Source organism: Typopeltis vanoorti, chromosome 20 (genome assembly GCF_054136105.1).
Source record: "Typopeltis vanoorti isolate ZY-2024b chromosome 20, IOZ_Tvanoo_1.0, whole genome shotgun sequence".
Taxonomy (NCBI): domain Eukaryota; kingdom Metazoa; phylum Arthropoda; class Arachnida; order Uropygi; family Thelyphonidae; genus Typopeltis; species Typopeltis vanoorti.
Genome location: NC_143568.1, coordinates 1,171,322 through 1,198,474, shown reverse-complemented (window position 1 = coordinate 1,198,474; position 27,153 = coordinate 1,171,322). Strand labels below are relative to the sequence as shown.

At 34.8% G+C, this 27,153-nt stretch overlaps 1 protein-coding gene across 8 annotated transcripts in view; it reads left to right on the top strand.

Annotated features, from left to right (window-relative positions):
• Nucleotides 1-27,153, top strand: part of LOC150095188 (NHL repeat-containing protein 2) — a 239,799-nt gene that overhangs the window by 26,256 nt on the left and 186,390 nt on the right. For 7 of the 8 annotated variants that reach the window (XM_090410046.1, XM_090410044.1, XM_090410041.1 and 4 more), the window contains exon 2: nt 14,792-15,109. In XM_090410046.1, the coding sequence (XP_090266172.1) occupies nt 14,792-15,109 (318 nt within the window). Of the gene's footprint in view, nt 1-1,697; nt 1,712-14,791; nt 15,110-27,153 lie in introns of those variants that run through there. The other variant, XM_090410042.1, reaches the window with a different exon arrangement.

The following is a 27,153-nucleotide window of genomic DNA, read 5'->3' as shown; positions in this document are numbered from 1 at the left end:
TACATTGTCAGTGGGATAATGTAATAGTTTCCATCTTCAGGTCAGTTCTAATCTTGAATCTGAGTAAAAATATTGTCTTTGCTTTCAGTTTTTGATGTTCTTATTCCATGAAATAAGCTTTCAGAAGGGAGGAAAAAACTGACTCAGATCAGATATCACATAATGACTAGTGTTTATACATCAAAATTAAAACCTTATGTATAAAATTGTAAAACAGTATGAGATTTACCAATGCTTTATATCAGAGGATCTTAACTTATGGTCCATGGGTAAGATAGCTAAAATCTATCCATGGATCCCTTGAGGAGTCCATGGATAGATTTCAGAAGGTCCATGAACTTAAATGGGGGAGGGGAATTACATGTTTATTTTCACTGGCCTCTAACTAAAATTTATATTTTTCTTAAATTATGAATATAGGCAACAAACCACGGTATTATTATTTTGTGACACCTCCAAGAAGGCCAAAGACTCATTGAGGGAAGGCACCTACTCAACTGTTCGTCTCCACCACTTAATCTACCAACTATATCGAACCACCACTACCATCATCATCTACACCAACAGTATCTACTGGCCATCACTGCCACTAGTATTTTTTGTCTGTAAATTGCGTGTGTTCTGACGGCCAATTTGTCTGTATGAGGCATAAAAAATCCGAATTTCCAGGAGAAAAAACCCTGCTACCTCTGTATGAGATTGATTAGTTCACCTTCAATTGAAAAACTCCCATGTAAAGATTCCTCTCATCATGATGAGAATTGAACTTAGGTCTTTTCCAATCAAAGGACACGACGTCCTGTGGTTCTTCCAATTGCACTATGGAGGTGCTTTATTTACCTATGACATTATCACTGACAGAAATCACAGATATATTCAGATTACACTACGATTGTAGTGGGTATCTTGAAATATCATTTCCACTCCTTGCTACAAAATAACAGGCAGTAATTAGGCCTGCATGCTAGATTACATATCATTGCAGTATCTTCCTGTCCATAGATGCTCATGTGACATAGCTGGCTAACTATTCGGTAACCCTGCACCTAGTAGTTGTTCAGCAGGTTTATCAAACTTTTTACTTAAAAACCATACAAAAATGTTAAGTCAATTGTCAAATGTTCTTATAAAGCTAAGCAACAGCACCGATGACTCTTCATCGGTGCTGTTGAACAACAGCATCTCCAACAACAAATCAACAAATCCTGAACAACAAATCCTGAACAACAGCTCTATACAAACAAAATCACAGACATAGCCAAAGCAGTACAAAGAGCACACGGAAACATCTAAGACTCTTCAAAGGACAACAACAACAACAACAGCACCGATGTCTTTAAAAAATAAAATTTAACTTGCCTATATTTTCCAGTTCAATCATTTGAGTTGTAGAAATTTTTTACTTCGTAAAGTAACCAGTCTTATGCAACACCTTCAACCTAGAGGACCAGGGATTTTTAAGAACAATTAAAGGATTCACAAACTTGGACCATATAAGAAATGAAGACATCAGAAAAGAACTAGATATTTATAACATAAATTAAAAGATCAAGAAATATAGAGAGAAATGGAAAGAACATTATTTAGGATGGAAAGATATCAGCTGCCAAAAGAGATGGATAGGTATAGACCAGAGAGAGAGAGGGAGGGAGGGAGGAAGGAAGGAAGAAAGACCAGCAACAAGATGGGAAGACCAGTGAAACCAGAACAGGTAAATGCCTAATCCTTGAAGAGAAGAAAAACTTGCCTATATTTTAAATGTATTGTCTTGTATTTATTTCATTTATAAAATACCTCGTATATTACTATATCACAATTTTTTGTCTAATATTTTGACAACTGTATTTCAATATATTTGATTTCCTTTGTAATCCTATGTATTTTATTTTATGTGTTTTATTTTATATGATTTTATTAAAAATCACTATTCTGAGAAGAAGTCCACAGGCTTCTTCAGACTGCCAAAGGGGTCCATGGCTCAAAAAAAAAAAAAAGGTTAAGAGACCTACTCTATGTGGTTTGTGGAAATGGTATAGTGGATTGAAATTTCATATGAAAGTAGAGTGTCATGTGGGCATCTTGCTTTTATAAAGGTTGGACAAGCATTAAAGACTCCAAGAAGTGGCAGACCATCAATGGCTTGATGGAAGAATATTGGTGCAAGATGGAAATTACAAATGAATAAATATCTCAGCTACATCTGTTTTCTGAATTCTAAAATGTTGAAGACAAAAGTTACACCTTAGTGAATTCCTCACTCACCCATTGACAGAAGAAATTAAGCAGCTCATAAGATGAGTGCAGTAGAAGTGATGAATCATTATGAGACAGAAGGCAAATAGTTTTTTAAAAGTATTACTGCAGCAAAACATGGATGTGAGATTGAACCTGAACTGAAAATTTGCTCCTCACAATGGAAGAATCCAACCCCTCATATAAAATTAAATAAAAAAAATAAAAAAAAAGTCAGCATCAACAATTGATGGTTAAATTGTTGATAATGGCTTATGACAAGAATGAAGTACTGGTGACAAATGGAATACCTGCAGGGTCAGTTGTATGCATACCACAAAAAATTTTTGTGACACATTTTATGTCTTAAGTAGTAAAAGACCTGACATTTCATGGCCAAGCCCTCAATTTACATGCCAATGTTTCACAACATATCTGAACATATCACTAAAATCCTGGCAAATTATGCCAGTTTGTTAAGATTACTAAGTTGATCCTGTTTTACTGCCAATTAATGTAATTATCTTTTTCATTAATTTGCTTAAGGGTCAAAGCTGTATAACTGAGAGGAGACCTCCGCATAACCTTTAAAGGAATGCAGAGAACTGACCAGGGCTTCTGATCTAATGTCCAATCTCTTCTTGTGGTGCACCCTGTTAGGCATCTACCTGGATACTGAATGAATGAGGATGGGCTGGCAATTTGAGATTTAGCTGACCAAATTGTATTCTTATTGGCAGTGGTGTAGCCAGAGCTTTTGCTGTCCCTCTCAATACACACCAAAAATGCTACAAAAAGTCAAAATGACATATAGGGAAATAAATTAAAACACTCTGTTTATTTTTGAAGTCAAACTTTAACTTCAACATTCTAAAATATTATTTTTCTTGCTTTTCTGTTAGCGAAATCATCGATGACATTGGCGAAGTCTATTTCATAATAATGTAGGTAATTCTTAATCTATTTTATATAGAAAAACTCCTCTCACAACTAGTAACACTTACAGCAATTGTGAGGAAAATTCGCAGTAATATTACAATATTTGGAAATGAGTTCTCGAGACTGTATTTTAGAATTAACTGCAAAAGTTCAAAAAAGTGGACCCACCCCCTCCCTAGCTATTGCCTTTGCTTATTGGCTTAAACCACAATATAAAATGATGATGGTATGAATTTACATTGTGTGCTTATTTTTTATTGCACACATTTAACATGTTAGACATACATTTATATTCTTTGAGTCTATCTTACTAAAAAAAGTAAAAAATTGTTTTGATAAGAATACCATGTCCATCTATTCATTCGATTGCCAACTATCATGCACTTTCCTGCTTAATGTATTAAAAAATGAAATAAATTGCTGTGCACCAAAAATGGAATTGTGATACACTTGTATACTAACTCCTGTGAGTTAACTGGAAACAGATAAATTAGGTAAAGGGGATGGAAGAAATCCAATCCATTAATTAAGGAATCACGGGTGCTTAAGTGTGATCATGCGTGGGGCCAGATCCTCCTCTGCTATAATGAAAAACGTGCAAGTTTAGTTAGGATAAGGACCACAGTGCAGAGATTTGAGTTGAAGGATTGAAATTTCATATGTTAGTTCTTTCTTGTAGAGTTTAAAGTTTAGTTACTTGGTGTTGTATTTGAAAGGTACTTCCTGTTATAATTTTTAAATTAAAAAATATATATATATTTGAAGTGTGTAGGTCCACTCATATGCAGATTTTTTTTAATAAATATATTGGAAAATGTTTTGAAAATTTGCGACAATTTGAAAAATCTCACAGACGAACCACGTAACCTAGAAATATTGAAAAATGAAGTATGTCACGAATGCATAAAATATATTATTATACAAAACCTCCATGGAGTCAGACTCATTGTAGGAGGTCCACTGCAATACACACAGTTTCTCATACCGTGCCTTAAATATGTTCAATGTCTCTGCACTCACCACTCTCCATGCACCTGCTCCTCATCCCCCTTATCACACTCTCCTTATACAGCTTCCAGGGATGACCTCTTGTTCTCTTCCTATCTTCACCTATTCTGTGCAAAACCTCCCCGACATTAATCTGGTAATAACCTCTGATACTGTTATTTAAAAAAAGGAGACAAAGAAGAAGTAAAGAACAGAACTATAGACCAATTAGTATTCTCTCTAATCTGTACAAAATTTTCACAAAAGTAATAACAAACAGGTTAACCCTTCTTCCAGACTCATTTCAACCAGTGGAACAAGCAGGATTCTGTAACATAATTGATCATATTCATGCAATAAAACAAATAATAGAAAAAGCAGAAGAAAACCAATTGCCTCTCTGTTTAGCCTTTATTGATTATGAAAAAGCATTTGATTCCATCAAAACTAATGCACTAATCAAAGCACTCCAGAATCATGGAGTTCCTAGAGAATATGGACCTCTTCAAGGAAATATATCACACTGCAACAGCAACAATCAACTTCACATGAGCAGCAATAAAATATCAATTGAAAAAGGTGTCCAACGTGGAGACTCTGTATCACCCAAACTCTTCACAGCAGTCCTTCAAGAAATATTTAATGACATAAACTGGACAAACCTTGGTTAAAAATTAATTACAGAAACTTAACACACCTAAGATATGCAGATGATATAATTTTTGCAAACACTCCAGAAGACCTTAATATAATGATCCTATCCTATCCTTCTCATCCATCTAGGACTTGTTGAGTCCCCTCCTAATGAGAGGTTACTGGCGTATTAATGCAGCCAGTTTTCTACTCCTCTGCTGCATCTCCTAAGGGTGATATTCACGACTGTATCCGTGTGTGTTCACGGTCTGGTTTGCTTGCTTGCGGGATGAAAACCCCATATAAACTTGGAGAAAAAACCCCTGCTGTCCACGCCCAAGACCGGCTAACTTGGCTATAGCTGAGGAAGATCCTTAAGCTCTTCACGCCGTCGACGGGAATCGAACCTAGGACACTCCTGGGGAAGGAGTGTCCTATATAAAGATAATGATAGAAGACCTATATCATGAAAGCAGAAAAGTCAGTCTAAAAATAAACAGAGAAAAAACTAAAATCATGTTTAATCATTTTGTGACACCAAAAAACATAATAATAGAAAACAATTTCTTGGAAAGAGTCTCTTCATATACATACTTAGGGCATCTCATTGATCTAAACTGCAGACTCCAAAAGGAAATAAATAGGAGAGTTTAATTTGCCTGGGGTGCATTCAGAAAACTGAAAAGCATTTTTGAAAACAACGATGTCCCACTGTTTAAAAAGGAAGACATTTAACCAGTGTATACTTCCGGTCATCACATATGGTTGTGAAATTTGGTCGCTAACAAAAGCACTGGCAAATAAACTAGCAACAACTCAATGAAAAATGGGGAGGTTGATGCTAGGCATCACATTAAAAGATGAGAATCGAAACACCTGGATAAGAAGCCAGACTCATATCACTGGCATCATTCTTCACCATAAGCGACTAAAATGGAAATGGGCTGGACATCTATCCAGAAGAGATGATGAGTGATAGATCACCATACTAAAACTGGATTCCAAAGGAAGGGAAACAAGGCTGAGGATGTCCTAAAAGAAGGTGGAGTGATGAATTGTCAAATTTTGTTTGGGAAAATTAGTCACCCATTGCCAAGAACAAAGAAAGATGGAAAGAACTGGAAGAGGCCTTCGTCCAGCAGTGGACAGAAAATGGCTGAAAAGAAGAACTTCTTAACAGCTTATATGTCTCGATCATATCCCCTCTCCTCCTTCTATCTACTAATTTCTGCAAATTGCATTTTGTCAATTTTTCTTCATATTCAACATTCCAGAGACCAGAAACCACCTTAGTCAATCGTCTCTGAATCTTTTTCCAATACATCTTCATCTTTTTGAAAACCAGGTCACCAAATCTTACACAGTAATCCATATGTGGCCTGATCAAAGCCTAGGGAACCATAATATCCTTACTTCTATAATTCAGTGCTCTCTGCATCATTCCCATTATCCATTGTGTTGTCCTCACAATTTTAGCAACATGTCCCCAAAATTTTAGGTCCTTGTCTACACTCACTTCCAGATCTCTCATCTCCTCTAGATCTTCCAAGATATTTCCACCAATTATGTACTCTGCACTCTTTGTCCAAAAAGAAACTGAACTTTTCGAAAATAGAAGGAATTAGTGCTGCTACCTGTTGTATCTTTTTGTTGTCAAAAGCAGCAACCTTCATTAGTGTTGTGTCAACTGTTTATGACATTTGTTTCATTAGAAGCCGAGTTATAGTGCCAAGAGTGACAGTGTGTTTTGACGAACGGTCGGAAAATGAGTTTCAAACAGAGCTGCGATTGACTTTTGTGTTAAACTTGGTAAACGTTTTACTGAAATGCATCAAATGCTTCAAAAAAGCATACGGTGATGAATGCTTATCCTGTACTCAAGTTTACGAGTGGTTTAAGCCAGAGGTCGGCAACACAGTGCCCACGGGCACCATGGCACCTGCAGTGAATTTTTAGTGCGCCCTCAGAGAAATTATTGTAAACTGCTTTGGAGCTCGCAGCAGTAATTTTGCAGCGTAGATTTCAGTATATCTGAGAGATACATTCATTACTAGTATGTGCTAAAATGCAAGAAAACAAAGAAAAAATACTGCAAATATAATACATGATGGTACAAATTAAGTGAATATTGAATCCAAAATTATTTCATAGCCGAATATAGAAACTACAAGATTTTTGTGCCGAATATATAGTAACTAAAAGTTTTGGCTGATGTAAGCATAAGTAGTGCCTTATGGGCCACTCGTAGTAAAGGTGGAGCAAGCTCCTGACCTCTCTCCTTAGTATTTTTCATAAACACCTTGCACATCTTGCAGAGGTCAGCAACCTTTTTAATATGAAGAGCGCAATGTAAAATTTGAAAATTATGGAGGACTCATGACATAGGCATTTTTTCTTTAAGAAATTCTACGATTAGTTGTTTTGAAGAAAAATGAGATTTCAAATTTTAACATTATTTTATTTACCTTGCTTTTACAACTTATTTTTGTCACATATGAATGAATAAAAATAACATAAAAAAAAATGAATACGAAAAGAATATTCATGTTAACAGTTAGCATGTATCTGTCAGATCAGATGCGAGCGCCTTGTTTTATCAATCAGAATGGCAAGTGTATTTGTGTATTATGCAATGATAGTGTGGCTGTTTCTAAAAAAAGTAATATAGAAAGACATTTCAAAACCATTCATGCCAATTGTAATTTAAATTTAATTATTTAAATCAGGAGGAGTTGGCAACGCGGCGCCCTCGAGCGTCATGGCGTCTGCGGTATTGCGCCCTTCATACTGCAGACGCAATACTGCAGATGCCATGCAGTATTCAGTATTGCACCCTTCATACTAAAAAGGTTGCCGACCACTGGTTTAAGCGATTCCGAAGTGGTTCGTGAGATACTTGAGGACGAAGAGAAGCCGTATCACAAAAACTGGACTGAGTGAAGTTAACATTTAAAAAGTGTGATTTCATCAAAGATAACCCGAAATCATCCGTGAGATCGATTGAAGAAGAATTGGGGATTCCAAAATCAACTGTGCACAACATTTTGACCAAGGGTTTGGGTCTTCGTAAATTGAATTTGTGATTTGTTCCCCACAAGTTGACTGACGACCAAAAAATGTATAGAATTGAACACTGCAAGGACTTCATTAAAACCGCTTGTAAGGACTCAAATTTCTTTGAAATTGTTACTGGTGATGAAACGTGGTGTTTTGAGTATGAGCCCTAAACAAAGTGCTGAGTGGAGACGGGCAAAAAAAGTCGCTTGGAGAAGTCAAAAGCAAAGACAATGCTGATTTGTTTCTATGATTCCAAAGGTATTATCCACAAAGAATTTGTTCAGCCTGCCCAAACGGTTAATGGTGAGTTTTATCTCGAAGTTTTGAAGCAGTTGATAGCGAGAATTTGTTGCGTATGGCATGAATATCGTGATGTAGGCAGCTGGTCACTTTTGCACGATAATGCACCATCTCATCGTTCGAACATTGTGAGACAGTTTTTGAGCAAAAACCAAGTTTGTGTGCTGGATCAACTGGATCAATCAGTTGTGTTCACCTGATTTAGCACCCTGTGACTTCTTTCTCTTCCCCTGACTTTATTTGCTGGTGAAAGGAAAGCGATACGACACCATTGAAAATGTTCAAGCGGCAGTAACCATGACCCTCAATAATATCCCAAAAACTGATATAAAAAAACTCATTTAACGAATTAATTGACCATACCAAACACTGTATCGAAGCTGAGGGAGAGCATATTGATTGAAATAAATGATTTGAAGAATTATAATTGACCTGTGTTTATTTTCTATCAGAATTTGGTTTATTTTTGGACAGAGGTGTACATTCCATCTCTGCTTCCCAAATTTCAAAACACTTTGCAACATTACACTTTGCAACATTGAATTGATATCCCCACTCATTTACCCATTCAGCCAGTGTATCCCTATCCTCTTGCAAAGACACAGCATCTGTTCTACTCCTGATATCTCTTCCCAACTTTGCAAACAACTGCATATTGCTGTTCAGACCTCTCCAATATCATTTACATACAAATTAAACAGTAATGAACCCAAAATAGACCCTTGGGGGTACACCACTAGTAGCTTTCCTCATCTGGGAGGTCTCTCCTTCATAGACAACTCACTGATACCTATCAGACAGCCAATCTCCAATCCAGTGAACTAATCCACTGTTCAGCCCCAGCCATTCTAATTTAATTACCAGCTTTCATGTGGCAGTTTATCAAATGCCTTTGCAAAATCCAAATATACCACTATATATGCAACATCCTTATCCAATGCATTTGTCACTTGATTATTAAAAGTAAGCAGATTACTAAAGTACGATCTCCCTTTAGTAAATCCATGCTGGCTGCCAAAGAACATTTTTCTGTTGTCAACCCAATTCTGAATCTTGGTTCTAACTTCTCTAACACCTTATCCACAATTCCAGACACAGACTGGTCTCTAATTCAAAGCCCTACTCTTATCACCACCCTTATGAATTGGAACAATTTTACCCTCTTTCCACTCCTTTGGAACTGATCCCCTTGAAAGACTCATGTTGAAAAGATATGTAAAAGCTGTTGTTAACTCTCTGGAACATTCCCTCAAAACAATGTGGTGAAATAGCATCAAGTCCCACAACCTTATTTACATCAAGTGTATTCAATTCCTGATAAAGCTCCTGTTCACTTACTAACAGTTCCTCCTCCTTTTTTCCCACTGCTTTCAAATTCTGCGTGATGTCACATTCATAAGAATGAAATACAGATAACCCTCGTATAATACGGATGTTAGGTTCCACAGAAATGGCTCGTTATATGAGACTTAGATCACATAGAAAAAGTAGGGTTAGGTTCTGAAATTTTTTTTTTTTTTTTTAATTTATATAAACAACAATGATATATCCAACAAAAACAATATTTTTCTTTAATTCAGGTAATTCATGTAAGCTAAGAAAACATAAACGAGACAAATACGTAGTATAAAATTATAAAAATTACAAATTGTACATAAATTTCATTGCACATAATGCATAAATGTTTTAGACACAATAAAATAAAGCATATATTTTAATCGGCATCACTGTCTTCAGAAATAACATTTCGTAGATGTTCTTTAAGTGGCCAGAGGTTGTCACCACTTGAAATCTCTTGGATATCATTTGTATAATTCTCATATTCTCATATGTATGTAACTCACCAGAAAATAAACTGCTCAGCTTGAGATTAACACACTTATGATTTTAAATGCGCTTTCCTGGCAGAAAACGAAGACAATTTTCAACAATAAACACTTTATACAGTAAATCCTAGATGGCGAACCTATGGCACCCGTGCCAGAGGTGGCACATCTGAGAATTTTGCTGGCATGTCAACGATTTACATGTGATATCCTTTTATACTCTTATAAATTATTCAAGTTTTTTTTTTTAATTGTTACAATACATACAAACTGAATTTTGTTTTACACAAGACAGCAGCTATAAAGGCGTGCATATGATTGGTGCAGTATTAACAAAAGATCGCGCGACCCAAAGACAAAAGCAACCAACAAGTGTTGAGTTGAAATGCTAATTCTCTTTATTTGAATTCCGTAACATCTGAAACTGTCATAACAACATTCACTATTAGTTTTAACACATTCACAACAGGGTGTCATTTATCGTTCCGATGGAACTTCTCATTACTGACTGGCTCAACTCACACAAACGTTTCAACCCTTGGTTGAATTTTATTGGCTTCTTGTTTGCGTTTGAGGTGGCAGGCGAACTCACACATTCATTATATGGCATGTTTCAATTCTTGGTAGTCTTTTATTTTAAGTAAGCCTTGGTAATCTGTCATAATGACATCGAGAATTTCAAATGCAATAAAACAGACACTTATTTCATAATTGAAAAATTGGACAATAGTTTCTAGTTAGATACTGTGTTTCAGTGCAACATGTGGTTTTGCTTAAGTCTATACAGCATAGTTTCTGTGAGAGGGAGACGTGATTTATGACTTAGCCCCATTTTTATTCCATCTGTCTCTAATTGCACTATTTGTTGAGAATGACACAGACTGCAAAAGCCTCTGTACAGTACCTTATTCAGTGATGCAATAAAACTGAATTTGATACTTATAACTACTTGCACGATACAGGCAGACACAAATTTAACGAAGATAAAATTTGATTTTTAATCCCGCGGTGAAAAATATGGAAAAACAAATAAATAAAGGGTTACTAGAAATTGTAGACCGCATTATATCGAAACCACGTTGAACAAGGAATGCTACAATTTGTAGACTGCTTTATATCGAAACGTGGTACTTATACAGATATCAATGACTGTATAAGTACCACGTTATACGAGGGTTACCTGTACTTTATAAATTGCTCATTAAATATCTCAACTATATCCTCTACAGCAGTTATCATTCCTCCATTTTCACCAATCAATCCAATCCTACCATAATCATTCTTTCTTCTACTGGTAACATATTGAAAAAACTCCTTAGGATTTTTTTGCAACTTTAGCTAACTGCTTCTCATATTGCACTTTTGCTATCCTTATCAAGCGAGTCACCTTCCTCACCCCTCTTTGTACTTCTCATGCAACTGGTTGTTATAACTACTCATTTTGTGCTTCTTCCATAATACCGTCTTCCAGATTGCATACCTTATCTCTTGATGCACCCATTTCACACATGCTCTATTTACCCTCTTAACCTTTGGAATACATTCTGATATTGCCTCCACCAAATAGTTCTTGAGTAGGGCCCAAGCAGCATTGATATCCTTTCCATCCAGTTCCTCTTTCCAATTTATTACCACAAGCTGTTTCCTGAGCTTTTCATAATTACCAGTCTTATAATTCCACATTTATCCCTTTCTAACAGATATCCTAGAATGACTCATTCTAGGACATCTGTTTCTAGAACCCTGCAAGTGATCACCTCGTGGTCACTCTCACCAACTGGTGGAAGATTTGACATTCCATTTATTCAAAAATTCATTTTCTTTACCCCCAGATTCAGTCTCTTGATTCCATTCTATATTACCATAATTAAGTTGCCCATAATGATCACTCATTTCTTGCAAGCTAGGCCAATTGGCCTATACATTTCCTTCTCAAATCTATTATAAAAAAAGTTAAAATTTATCAAACCTTACGCACACAAACACTTACAGACCATACTTGGGTACATGAGGCAGTTCGCAGTTGAGAGAAATGTAAACAAACATAAAGATGCAGTATTAAATCATAACTGCATAAAATTAACTGCTTATTTAATTTAATTAGTTTAGTTTAATTAATTCACATAAAATAGTTGTATTAATTTAATTAAATTAGTATAAAATAAAAATTTTATAACGATTCACTGCTATATAGGCTAGGCTACTCTGATGCAATCGTATCAATTACACTAGCCTACCATAAGGCAATCATATTGCTGCTTTTTCATTATTAATGCATGAATCGTTATACCTGTAAATCAGTAGTTTCCAAACTTTTTTGATCGCGTACCCCCAAGACAGAAAAAATAAACAGCGCGCACCCCCAATTGATTGAGCAAAAATCTATTGTAATAAGTATTATAAAGAGGAAATATGTCTTGTATCATCATATAATAATTAAAAAAGCTACATATTTTTACACATTATTTTTATTATTTACAGCTTACAAACATATTTGTTGCAATATTTAATGTGAACAATGGCCTTGCATTTCTTTCATAATTTCTTGAAATTCTGGTTTGATTTCTTCTGGTACTGTGATACAAAGGTCTGGTTCCAAGTTTAATTTATTTCGATATTTGGTTTTAATACCTGTCATTGCAGAAAATGATACCTCACATAAATAAGTAGAATCAAACGGTAGGAGTGCGTCATTTGCTGTGTTTACTAAATTGCTATACTCGGACTTCAGTCCCATCCACCGATTGTGAAATGATTTCTGTTGAAATTCGTTTTTCAAAGTTGTGTTGTATCTAATGTCAATTAATTTATCATCATCATCAAATTCCTGCCACGTACCCTCAAGGGGTGTACAGGATATGACAGTACTACATGAAAAAATTACATCATTACTAACTTCCTATCTACAATTTTCCTCCAAATCAGTCTGTTACTTGTCAAGACTCCAACATTATCAGATCTTATATTTCTATCGTCTAAGGCACTTTGTACTGTATCAATCCACCTATATCTTGGTCTTCCTCTGAGTCGTTTTCCTGCCAACCTGGCAGAGAACACTTGTTTTGCTAATCTTTCCTCTCCCATTCTATTTAAGTGACCATACCACCTGAGATTAGCTCTGCTAATGCATTCCTGGATGCTGAAAATGTCAAGTTCTTTCCTAATATCCTTATTTTTAATATGATATTGCCATGCCATTGATGCCATCTGTTCACGCCTCTAATCTTTTTTATTATAATATTAATATTAATTCACTATTTCTAGTGTAAACGTAAAAGTAAGCACAAAATGGCGTTGGAATTGCACAGAAACAATATATACTAAAAAATCGTTAAACTTACTACTAATAGTCAAATAATTAATACAACTGTAGTGTCATCTGTAGATAACAGATAACTAAGCAATTTTTCTTCTCTAGTTTCCCTTGTCAACACTAGGATGCTCTACAAACAATGGCAATGATAAGAAGTAAGAGATTTACTCCCTAGTTTTAAAAAACATGACAGATTTGCCATGGACGATTATGTGTGCAAAGTCGCCCAATGTGCGCTACTCGCAAATTTAAGTTTACAGGATCTTTATAATGTCTTTGTCTATATTAGATATATGTTTAATTGATGAAAGAAAGTAATATTCTTTATCTTTAATTAATTACTTAATTTTTTTCCTATCAATTTAAAACTTTTTTTTGACATAACCCCATGTATCGACTCGCATACCCCACTTTGGAGACCACTGCTGTAAATAAATATGAATTTCTTTTTCACATTATCTCTTCATTTTTGATGTCTTGTTTAGTAATACCTAAAACATCTACAGTGTTTTGTATCATATACGACAATATTGATATAGATACTGAGAGACAGACGATTCACCTTGTAAACAGACGAAGTAAATTTATGGTATCAATAAATACAGTGCTGCAAATGATTTTCTTAATAACATTTTGTTTTCTCTAGCTTACTTTATTGTAAGAATATAGTACATAATACTTATAACATAAAAATATGTGTTAATCAACTGTTTATATTATTGATAAGGCTTCTGGTCAACAGTAGGCTATTGGTAGTTTTTGACGTTTTTCGAGAGTCATAAATTATGCATGGATTTTCAAACAACCAGGGGTTCGATGCCCCTAACCCCCACATTGATCAAGCATCTGCTGTGTGTGTGTAAATGTATATATAGTATATATATATTTTTTATTTTTTTAATTGCATTTTTATCTATGAAATGTTGGATACCTGTAGCATATTATTTTTGTGTTTGGGCCAAGAGTTAGAGAGACAAACCTTAGATCCCTACTCTAGAAACCAGACAGTCTTAATTTTTTATGCCGCTTTAGGCCTCCAAGATAGTGGTTTCACATTGGTGACAAAATCATTGGCCACATAATGAATTTCATAAAAATTCATGCTACAAAGGGATCTGAATAACCAACTTATTGGTAATAAGTTGGTTATTCAGAATAAAAAGAGCAAAATTTGAAATTATTAAGAATAATTTTTTCTGTCATTAAAGAGAAAGTTACTGCTTTCCTGACACTCTGATTCACAGAGAATGAATTCCTAGAGAATGAATAAGCATCTTTCTCCTGGGATACTGTAAGAGAGAATTCTAAAACTCTGTTAGACATTTTCAGCATTCCTCCCTCCTTACAGGACCTTTTAGGTATACTGGAGTTTAAATTTCATTCATTCTAAATATTCAAACTACCAAAATCAGTTTAATTAGAAAAAATTTGAAAAATTTAAATTTAATTATGCAGCTGATATATTGAATAACATAACTGTTCTTCTGTCTGATTTTATTACTAGATTTAGAATGGCTAAATTCAAGACCATTGTCATTGCAGCAAGATTTGAAAGGAAAACTGTTAGTTCTAGACTTTTTTACATATTGCTGTATAAACTGCATGCATGTCCTTCCAGATCTCTTTTTACTTGAACAGAAATTTTCATCAGAATTAGTTGTAATAGGGATTCATTCTGCAAAATTTGAAAATGAAAAGACATTAAGAAATATTGCAGATGCAATATTAAGATATGGAATTAATCATCCTGTAGTAAATGATTCTGAAGCCCAACTTTGGAAAGAATTGCATGTACAGTGTTGGCCTACGCTTGTCATTGTTGGTGAGTATTAAACAATTTAAAATCTGGAAATTAATATATATTTGCAAATTTATATTGTAAAATGTTTACATAGACATAGTATAGTACATTCAACACCATTTCTAATTTTAATTAGCAAATGATATTTAAAATTAATTTTGTTATTCTTCTAGACAAATAAAGAATTTTTTTTTAAAAAGTAAAATTGATGTTATTAATACAATGGAATTAATACTCGGTGTAAGTTATAAATATATGTATCATATTTTATGATACATATATTGGGGGGAAGTAATGGTGGAGAGGATTCAGACACTAGTGACCAAGAGGGTGAGTAGTCTGTGGAATGTTCCCTATGAGGATAGATTGAGAGTGTGTGGATTGCAGAAATTGGTTGACAGGTGAAAAAGAGACGATATGATAGAAACATTTAAGTTACTTAAAGGGTGGTATAGTAGGGAAATGTTTCAGCACTTGTGTAGAGGATGCAGAACAAGAGATCATCCCTAGAAGTTGAGTAAAGGCATGGTTAGTAGGGATGTGATGACTATATTTTTTGCTTGGAGTGTTGTGAATGAATGGAATGGGTTGCCAGTGTCAGTTTGAGTACTTTGCCTGTTAATAGGTCAAGGAGAGGTATGAGGAAAATACTTTATGTTACAACTTAAGAACAAATAGAAGTTTATGTTGTTGCAAAAAAAAAAAAAGAAAAAAGTTCCATGTAGTAATTCATATTTGTTGTTTCAAGGATACTTGTCACATAAGACTGAATAATATAATCACGTAATCACAAGAAAGATATTTATTTAACCAAATATTTTGGTTTGGAATATAAATTCCAGACTAAAATATTTGGTTAAATAAATATCTTTCTTGTGATTATGTGATTATATCATTCAGTAATTCATATAATATTCAAAACTGTAGGATATCATTTTTACAAATATATGGTAATCCAGTTTTTCTACAAGTCTGGACCCATGAAGATTATGGGATTTTTCCTTTATTTCACCTGCATCATGTGGGATTCCTCTTTCAACTAATCCATCTATTAAATATTTTTTCTGTTGATGATAACTTGTTTATATCTGTAGAAATGTAGAGAATTTAGAGACTCGTGTACTCTGTATATTATGAAAAAGTTTATGATAAAATATGTAGAGAAAAATTATGGAGAATAATGAAAAAAGAACATCCATTACATTTAGTACAAGCTATTTTTGAGGAGTTTATATAAAAATTCAAAAAGTTAGAATTAGGTAATAAATTAACAGAAGAGAATTATTGTATGATTATTTGAAATTATTCAAGATTACTCTCTCTTTAACCAACTTTCTGAACCATATAATATTGTTGTTATTGCCATGAGTTTATGAAATTTTGATTGTATTTTCCTTTTGTTATTCGTCTTATTATACTACTACCACAAATTGCTTGAAAACAGCATAATTTATCATCCATATGAAATGTTAGATTGCATCCTAAATATTGAAATTTTCTTATTTATTTTATAGTTTGATTTTTAGTTATTGATTTAGTTTGTGTAGGATATTCACCCTAGAATGTCAGTTTAAAAAAAAAAAATTAATGAAATTAATATGTATTCACTACTCAATTGATGTAAATGGTAAACAGATCATACAAAAACAGATCATACGAGTTTATTGTTATATGTAGATTGATATTTATTCCTGAATTTACTATAGATTTCCACTTTTCAAAGTCGCGCGTGTGTGTAGAGAACTGATTATTTTCTGTTTCTTCTGTGATGTATTCATTATTATTTATGTATTGCAGTTTTATTGTTATATATGCTCTTAATTGCAATTAACAGCCATTTTGGATAGATTTGTTTTTATTTTATGTTGCATAATTTTTGTCTGTTAACTGTTTTGTCAGTCAAAGGCTTTTTTATGATCTAGAAATGCCAAGTGAGTCTGTAAATTAAATTCCTTTTTGTTTTGTATGATTGTTGTTTTAGTATTTACACTATTTATTACACGGATGATGTATTTATACATCATCCGTGTGATAATTTCAGCCTTTCTTAAATCCAGACTGTTCCTCTAATAAAAAAAACTGCCAGTCTAGTTGGCCAAGTGGTTAGCGTATCTTCTCTCCAGCCAAAAGGCTGCGGGTTTGAATCCCGCCGTGGGTATGGATGTTTATGATTGTCTGTGGAAATGCTAGTGGTTGTGGTGATGGGTGGTAGAGTGCATTGGTGTAGTTGTGGTTCGCTGTAGTTGGTGAATTGAGTGGTGGAGAGGTAGAGTAGGTGTCATGTAATAATAATAATATTGGCAAGTCTCTCAGGGGACCCTGTAACCCCTAGAGAGTGCGTCCTCTGGGTGGCAGATAGGGGAGCCCACCATGTGTGTGTGTGTGTGTGTGTGTGTACATGTGCGTGCGTGTGTGTGTGTATATATATATATATATATATATATATATATATATATATGGTGGGGTGGTCTGAATATACTGAATAAGAACTCGTGGACCAACAGGGCCATAAGGGGCAATCATCTTGATTGTAAGGGAAGCGGCACTCCCATGGACCCCTAGCTGGATCTATCCTCTCCTTCTTCTACTTTGAGGAAGATCCACTTACTTTAATCTTTCTTATAAGGCCTTATCAGCCAACTCTTCGTACTTTATGACCTTTATGCTATTAGAGTACCCGAGGGCCATGGGGGTCTTTTCATTTCTGGCCTTACAACTATGCCCTCTCTATAAACCTTACTATATTTCTTCTATAATCTACCCTATCCCCTTCAATATACCCTATTCCTCCTATGGGTTTAAATTCGGAAGAAGGCTAGTTCAGAAGCCTTAAGGTAGCATCCCTACCACTGAAATATTCCATCGTCAGGCTAGTCCCCTGACATGGAGAACATAATCCTACATGTAAGCTGATAGAAAAAGATAATCGGATTGAATCTATGGGAAACGACCCTGGAATGGAAAAGGGAAAACGAAAATGGAAACGACAAAATATAATACACATAGCAAACTGGAATGTAAGAGGAGTAGCATATAAAGAAATAGAATTAGACCAGTTATTAAATGAAAGAAATTTTAAAATAGCAGTAATCACTGAAACAAAAAAGAAATCAAAAGGAACTATGAGAACTGAAAATATTAATGTGATATACAGTGGAGTCGACAGAGACCAAAGAGCACAAGCAGGAGTCATGATTTGGATTCATAACTCCCTTTCAAAACAGTTAAAATATTATAAATTATGGAATGAAAGAATAATAGAAGCTAAAATAAAAATAGATAGAGGCTATTTAACAATAATTGGTTTATATGCCCCCAGAAGAAGGAAGAGAACAGGATAATATTATTTTTATAATCAGCTACAAAACATATATAATAAAAGAAATAAAAATGATTACATAATTTTAGCAGGAGACTTAAATGCAAGAATTGGAAACACGAAAATTAATAATAATATAGGAATACGTGGAGAACACACTCTAAACAGAAATGGTAAAAAATTGATCGACTTTGTAGTTTATAATAATCTAAAAATAATGAATTCCTTCTTAAAGATATACATAAATATACTTGGGCAGCAAGAGGATGGAAATCAATATTAGATTACTTCATATTAAATGAAAAGACATCAAAATTTTCACTAGATGTTAGAGTTCACAGAGGATATGAAATAAGCAATGACCACTTCCTTGTTAAAATAAAATTAAGATTACCACCTAAATGGCTACAAGTAACAAGAACAGAAAGAAAAATTGAAACATTTGTTTATAAAACTAGACTATTGAATGACACAAATGTACAATGGCTATATGAACAAAGAATTAACCAATATCTAGATAAAATAAAACAAAATGAAGAAATAGAAATAGAATGGCTTAATATAAAAACGATACTAAATGCAGCAGCAAATGAAAGCTTAGGAAAGACCAAAAAATTCAATAAAAGAAAAAAACTAAAGATCTGGAATGATACAATCAAAGAAATAATCAAAAAGAAAAAAGAAGCCTATCACAAATGGTTAAGTAGTAAAAGATTAGAAGATGAAATAGAATATAAAAGAATAAGAGCCATAGCTAAAAGAGAAGTCAGAAAAAGACATAGAGAATCATGGAATAAATTTGTTTCTAATTTAGAATATGATTTATATAAAATAAGACCCAATGTATATAAGATTTTGAAACACCTAAATGCAGATACCAAAGAAAACATAAAATTAAACACTGAATTGAAATTAGAAGAATTTCTAAATTACTACACAGAACTGTGGACAGACAAATATTTAAAAAAAAACAACTGGCAAACAACTAATGAAAAGGAAATAACTGAAGAAGAATTAGAAATCAGCCTGAAAGAAACAAGAAACGGAAAATCACCTGGAGAAGATAAGCTAGGTTCAGAACTATATAAATACGCAGAAACAAGATTCAAAGAAAGACTCTTATTATTTTTAAATAAAATTTACTCAACTGGTATCCCTCCCCAATAGAATAGAGAAAAGCAATTGTGATTCCTATTCCTATCTTTAAGAAAGGTAATAGAGATGACCCTAAAAACTATAGCGGTATCAGTATACTAAATTCCTGTTACAAAATATATAGCAGAATCTTAAATAACGAACTAATGAAATATTCCAAAAACTTTATTCTAGAGGTACAGAATGGATTTAGAAAAGGACGATCATGTATAGACCCAGCCTTTTCCTAAAATTAATAATAGAGAAAAGAAGAGAATATAATTTAGAAACACATATTGCATTTATTGACTTTGAAAAAGCATTTTACAACATTAAAAGAAACGTATTATTTAACATATTAAAAGAAAGAAAAATGCCAAATAATATCCTAAAAGCTATCGCAAGTATATATGAAAATAATCAAATACAAATAAGATTAAATCATGAGCTATCATATACATCATCATCATCATCATCATATTCCTGCCATGTACCCTCAAGGGGTGTACAGGATATGATAGTACTACATGAAAAAAATTACATCGTTATTAATTTCCTATCTACAACTTTCCTCCAAATCAGTCTGTTACTTGTCAAGACTCCAACATTATCAGATCTTATATTTCTATCGTCTAAGGCACTTTGTACTGTATCAATCCACCTATATCTTGGTCTTCCTCTGGGTCGTTTTGCTGCCAACCTGGCAGAGAACACTTTTGCTTTTGTTAATCTTTCCTCGCCCATTCTGTTTAAGTGACCATACCATCTGAGATTAGCTCTGCTAATGCATTCCTGGATGCTGACAATGTCAAGTTCTTTCCTAATACCCTCGTTTTTAATATGATATTGCCATTGATGCCATCTGTTCACGCCTATAATCTTTCTCAGGACTCTCATATCTGTGGTCTCTAGTCTTTGGTCAAGTGTTTTACTTCTGACCCAGCTCTCAGATCCATAAGTTAAAACTGGTTTGAACACTGTCTTGTATACAGCTAATTTAGTGTTCCGACTAATTCCGGCTATCATATACAAGAGAGATAAACCAAGGGGTCCGACAGGGATGTCCCCTCTCAGCAACTCTTTTTAATATATACTTAAATGAAATAATAATAAAATGGAGTAAAAATTTACATCAAGAAATTAAACTTTCACCTACAGTTACTTAAACACTCTCCTCTTTGCAAGACGACCAAATAATAATTACAAATTCTGAAGATAACTTACAGAAAGCTATTTTAGATCTAAATGAGATATCCAAAGATTATGGTATGATAATATCAACGGAAAAATCAAAAACTATGGCCTTTAGAGGACAAGATCCAGCAAGAACTGAAATAATAATAGATAACAAGATCTTATAACAGGTGAATTCATTTAACTACCTAGGATGTATCATCACGTATGAAAAAGATATAAACGTAAAAATTGCAAAATATTTAAAAATAACAGGTGTAATTAACTCTATATTTAAACCGAACCTAGTTCAAAAACAAACCAGGCTAAAAGTATACAATACATTAGCCTTACCGGTCTTAATGTATGGAAGCGAAATCTGGACAATAAAACAAAAAGACAAATAAAGATTAACAACAGCAGAAATGAAGTTTATGAGAAAAACTGCAAAATTTACCCTATTTGATCACAAAAGAAACGAAGATATTATGAAAGAATTAAACCAAGAACCAGTAATAGAAAAAATTAAAAAATATAAACATAAATGGATGGAACACGTTCAAAGAATAAAAACAGAAAGATTACCAAAACAAGCCTTAAAGTACAAGCCATTAGGAAAAAGAAAACCAGGACGTCCTCTTAAACGATTCAATGATGACTTCTAAGGCCGGAACAGGCCATGCTAGGCCTAAATCCTCGATACGTATGATGATGATGATGAATATTGGCAAGTCTTTTATTTAAAATCTTAATATATTATTTGTATGCCATATTTAATAAGCTAGTTTCCCTGAAGTTTTCACATAAACTTTTAATTCTCTTAAAAAATTGATATTACTTAGCCTTTTTTCATTCTTCAGGTATATTGTTGGTAATCTAACACATTTATTATGATTGCGTACTAATATATCTAATAGACAAAAATATAGATGGGAAAAAAAATAATTTCAGAACATCTGCAAACCAAAGACACTGAATAAAAAAAAAATTAAACCTAATTTAAATTTTATAAAGCAATAGTCACTCTGTTATTTGGTTCAGAAATATGTACTATTAGAAATAAGTATCAAAGTATAATATAGAGCTGAAACAAGATTTTTAAGAACAATGAAGGACACGCAAAATTAGATCATATGAAAAATGTAGACATTAGAAGGGAGTTAGGTATTTGTAGTTTAAATCAAAACATCAAGGAATTAGAGTAATGGAGGGAGCATTTATATAGGATGGATAGATAGATAATGAATACCAAAAGAAGACCACCTGCGTTACAACATCTGCGATTTCATCATGGACAGTAAGTTAGAACAAAGAGCAAACGTGAAATTCTGCATGAAACTGGACAAATATGCCACAGAGACTTTTGACATGATTCGCCAAGTTTACGGCGATGCTGCAACGAGTTGTTCGAGATGTTTTGAGTGGCACACATGCTTCAAGAGCGGAAAAACATCACTGGAAAACGATGAGAGATCAGGAAGCCCTTCAGTGAGCTCAACCCCCAAAAATGTCGAAACCATTCGGCAACTTGTGCATGAGGATCATCGGAGAACACTCCACAACATTGCTGCCATTGTCGGTGAGTCATACAGAACAGTCCAGGCAATCCTCACGTGTGATTTGAACATGCGCCATGTTGCTGACCCAGGAGCAGAAGGAACACTGCGTTGAAGTCTGCCAAGAACTCCGTCAGTGTACCGTGGATGACCCATCCTTCATGTCGAGGATCATTACCGCCGACGAAACTTGGGTGTATGGGTACAACCCTGAGACGAAGCAACAGTCTTCACAGTGGAAGAGCCCATCATCTCCACGACCGAAAAAGGTGAGGCAGGTTCACAGCTCAACCAAGTGCATGCTCATCGTCTTTTACGACATTTGCGGCATTGTACATCGAGAATTCGTCCTCAGGGGACCAGACCGTCAATAGCAAGTTCTACTGCCAGGTTTTAAGGTGTCTGAGGGAGGACATTCGGCGAAAGCGACCAGATCTGTGGCGTGCGAAAAGCTGGATGCTCCATGACGACAATGCACCCTGTCACCGAGCTCTCCTCACATGTGAGTTTATCGCCAGAAACAACATGATCTCACTTCTGCACCCACCCTACTCACCAGATTTGACTCCTGCAGACTTTGCCCTCTTCCCGAAGATGAAGATCCAGCTCAAAGGTCACTGTTTTGACACCATTGTGGAGATCCAGCACGAATTGCAGAAGGTGCTTGACATGCTTCGAAAAGAAGACTTCCAGGTCACATTCCAGAAGTGGCAAGAATGCTGGGAGTGCTGTATTGATATGCAGGGGGACTATTTTGAAGGTGATACTGTGTAAATGTAGATAAATAAAGTAATTTCTCGTAAACAGAGTTAGTCTCAACTTTTTGATACCACCTCGTAGATAAACATAAATCAAAGGAAAAAGAGAAAGGAAGGCAAGTTGCAAGATGGAAAGACTAGTGAAGCTGGAACAGGCAAATGCCTAATCCAGAGATAGCTTGCATGACTGGAATGGTCAGAAGCTATAAGCTGAACTAAAACCAAGTTGAGATCAAAAGTGGAGCACACTCTAAGATCAAAGACGCAACTTTGCTTGTACTGGCATTTGATTTTCTGCAGTTCTGCACTCAAGTTGCTTTCCTTAAAAACTAGCATTCACTACTGAACTGACCTTCCTTTTCCCATTCCGGTAACCAGGCTTTAAGAAATGCTTAGGTATTTGTTGTTAGCATTAAATTATCTATCTACCCACCAGAATACTAGATAATCCTCACCAGTCAAGACCACAGAACAGCAATTAGACTGGTTGCTCTCATCTAATAACATGACATCTAATAACAATGCTCTCATCTAATAACATCTAATAAACCTAAAATGAAAAATCAGACAGACAAACAATGATGACACTGCAAACAATAAATCTCCCTCAATAACCAATTCATTGAAACAATTCAAATGAAACACAATATTCCAAACTTACAGGATCCCTACGAAGAAAAAATTCATTTCCACATCCACTTCAAAAATATCCATGGCATAAATTCTAACATAAGCAACATTCATCACAGCTTACAGACATCTAAGCCAGACCTCCTCCTCTTAACAGAAACTTAAATTACAGCTACATCAACTACTGTTCACCTTCAATGCCCAGATTATACTCTTCATGATTCATTTTGAAACTATGGTGGCACCTGTGCCTTTGTATGTTCTGATATTGTCTGCCAGAGAATGCCAAATTTAGAATCCCCTGCTTTTGACCTGCTCTGGTCGAAGGTTTCCTTGACCCACTTTGTAGCATTTATATGCTGCATTTACTGGTCTCCAAACTCTGAAAACCACAAAGACCTCTTCACCTTACTCTCCATGAACTCTGTCATCTATAATCCAGCTACCCAAACGGCAAAAGTCATCGTCATAGGTGACCTGAATGTCCACTACTCCAGCTGGCTCCTCTTCTCCAACAATACAGATCAAGCCAGATGTGATTCCAGTCTTAGAGAATGCCCTCCTTTGACAACACGTAGCCTTGTGTCCTCAGACACTGCAACGATACAAAGTAGGATGATTTCTGCAACTACTACTCTTCTTTCCCATTGTATAATTATTGCTTCTGCTCTTCTGACCCAGACACCGGCAATGGGGAAGTCACAGAAATCATATTCAGTGGCAAGACGTACGAAAGCATTCAAACAAAAGAACTCAGCTTGATGCTATCAACCTGAGTTTTGATGGTTCTTGATGCTGTCCAGAGGAGAACAATTTAGCTCATAGGTGACCCTTCCCCTCACAGGTTCACTTCAACCCCTATCTCGCAGATGCAATGCTTCAGCTCTATCTCTCTTCTACAGGTACTTCCATGTTAATTGACAAACATTCCTCCGCTTGCTGTTAGGCTTGTTAATACAAGAGCAGCCACAGTACAACTGCAAACTCATCAAACCATCTCTTCTTCCTCATTTATTCCATTGACCTCTGTCCTCTGGAACAGCCTTCCTCATGATGTGTTTCCCAACACTTTCAACCTACAGCTCTTTAAGAAGAATGTCAATAGGCTTCTTCTTTCTCAACCCTAATCTGCACCTCACACACATGGTGTGAGGTGCAGATTAGGGTTGATAACACTGATGTGCTATAGATTCTTGTACCTCTCCTGTTTGGAATAAAAAAAAAAAAAAAAAAAAAAAAAAAAAAAAAAAAAAAAAACTCTCCCGATACCCTCAATCTGAAAATCAGGAGTGTCAGGAATTTCATGCCAATGTTAGTTTCATTGGTGTCAAATGGGATGACCTCTCTTATTTCTGTGCTTTCTTCTCATGGTCAGAATGTTTTTGTTCTCCTGATCCTGACACCTATCTTGTCTGAATAACTGTAATTGTTTTTTTGGAATAAAGCCCTTCATCTCCCATTCCACTTAGACTCCTTGCTCACTTTCCAAACCATGGTTCTTCATAAAATGTGTTACAGACATTCAGGCACAAAAAAGAAGGGAGGGGGGATATTACAATGGCTCAAGACAAAAACATTAGCCTCCTACTCAGCTTACACTTACAGTAGCTTTGGGAGAATGGGGCAGATATCCAAATTAATTTGAAGACTAAAGACTGACTTAATCTATGGCTGGGCTTAATTTAAAGGGTGGAGATCCTCCTTAAATCCACTCGTGTTTTATGTCCCCCTTGTCAAGGCCATTAGGTATAGTTTCTCTGCCTCTGTGCAGATGAAAGGTAATTTTAAGCATTCATGTTTAAAACTGCTTCTGTGAATCTGATTTTATTCCAAAGGGTCCTGTGGTTAGTTTCATCTGTTCCCAGAAACTGAGATCTCCATCTCACAAAAGAGTCAAACCAGCCAAAGAACAAACACATAGTTAACAGTCATAATGTATACTTGCTTGGCCCTAGGCTTTCATAATTATGAATAAGGTTTGATATGGCAAATGTAGCCTCGGTGCTCATTGGTCCTTTGTTCAGCCTGTCTGACCAAAATGAAATATAGTGGATTTTGGTTAATTGGGACTCATCAGGTCTAGAACACTATGTGAAATTCTATGGAAAAAACTAAAATATCACAAAAGTTAAAAATGTTTAAAAATAGACAAACTTTTGGTATATCTTTGTTGACCATGTTTTTATTTAAAAAAGCTAGATGTACACATGTCAGTATCCCTAAAGAAGTTAATTATATGTAGGTATCTATCAAAGAAGCATATTTTTCCTAACAATTATTTGGAGATATTTATTGAGTGTACCCTGATGTGTTCCCTTTTTTACACCTCAACTGAACAAAATGAGCATAGGTATCTATAATTCAGAAAAAGGATTGTCCTCTTACAAAAGCAACATCATAATTCTGCAATAAATTTCCTGGTTAGTCACGTGCTCGTGTTCAGGTGTGCCATCCTCATTACTTTCCTGATCTTCTGGGGTTCTTTAGTTGTTTTGTTGCAATTTGTTCAACAATTGCATCCTCACAGTTTTCATTTTCCTTGCAACATTGAAGACTATTGTCAGTGCATAAAAACACTTCATAGTTTCTGACATCTTGCAGTTCCAAAATGATTTCATTTTAATTATCAGTCATATCTGGCATTTTCTGATCATAAAACTGCAATGAGCAAAGCAGTTATTAATTGTTTTGTTGTTTATTTCTCGCCAACTGTCTGCAACAAATTGTACCTCCTGTAAAATTGTAACCTTTGTGCTGATTTCTTTGACTGTTGAAGATGATATTAGTAGATTTTTTTCAGTTGTTTCACGTAGTGTACCAACCATCTGTGATACGTCTTCGAATTTTTAATGGTTATCATGTCCAGTGGCTGTACGAGGGAAGTGGTGTTAACAGGAAGAAATTCAAGTTGAACTTTCAAACAATCTAATTGAGGATGTGCCACACAGTTGTCCAGAAGCAGAAGAATTTTTCTTGAATTTCATTGCAATTCTTCATTCCATCTCATTAGCCATTCCTAAAAAATAACTAAAGTCATCTGTGCATTCTTGTTGGCATAATACAGAACTGGCAAACTGTCCATTGAGGCTTGGCACTTTTTCCAATAATCAACAGCTTCTATTTGCCACTTCCCGACATGTTACAGCAGCACAACATGGTAATGTGACCCATTCCTTTGTTTTTAAAAAAAAAAACTGATAGCACTGCAAGTTTATAGCTCAGGGAATCGTTGTGGTGTGGCATGGTAAAACAGACTTATTTTGTCAGCATCATAGATTTCATCAGAACGAAACTTCTGCAGCAGTTTGGGTAGTTTAGTTGATTTCCACTGTTCAGTGCTCGAAGAATCAGCACTGTACTTCTCACTGTGTGACTTAAATTTTATTTCATGTGTGGTTTTCCATCGTGATAACCATTTGTAGCTTTAAAGCTCACATGGCCTAGCATTCTAGTTAAATGCTTCTGATTTGGTTTTTAACATTTGACCATTAACAT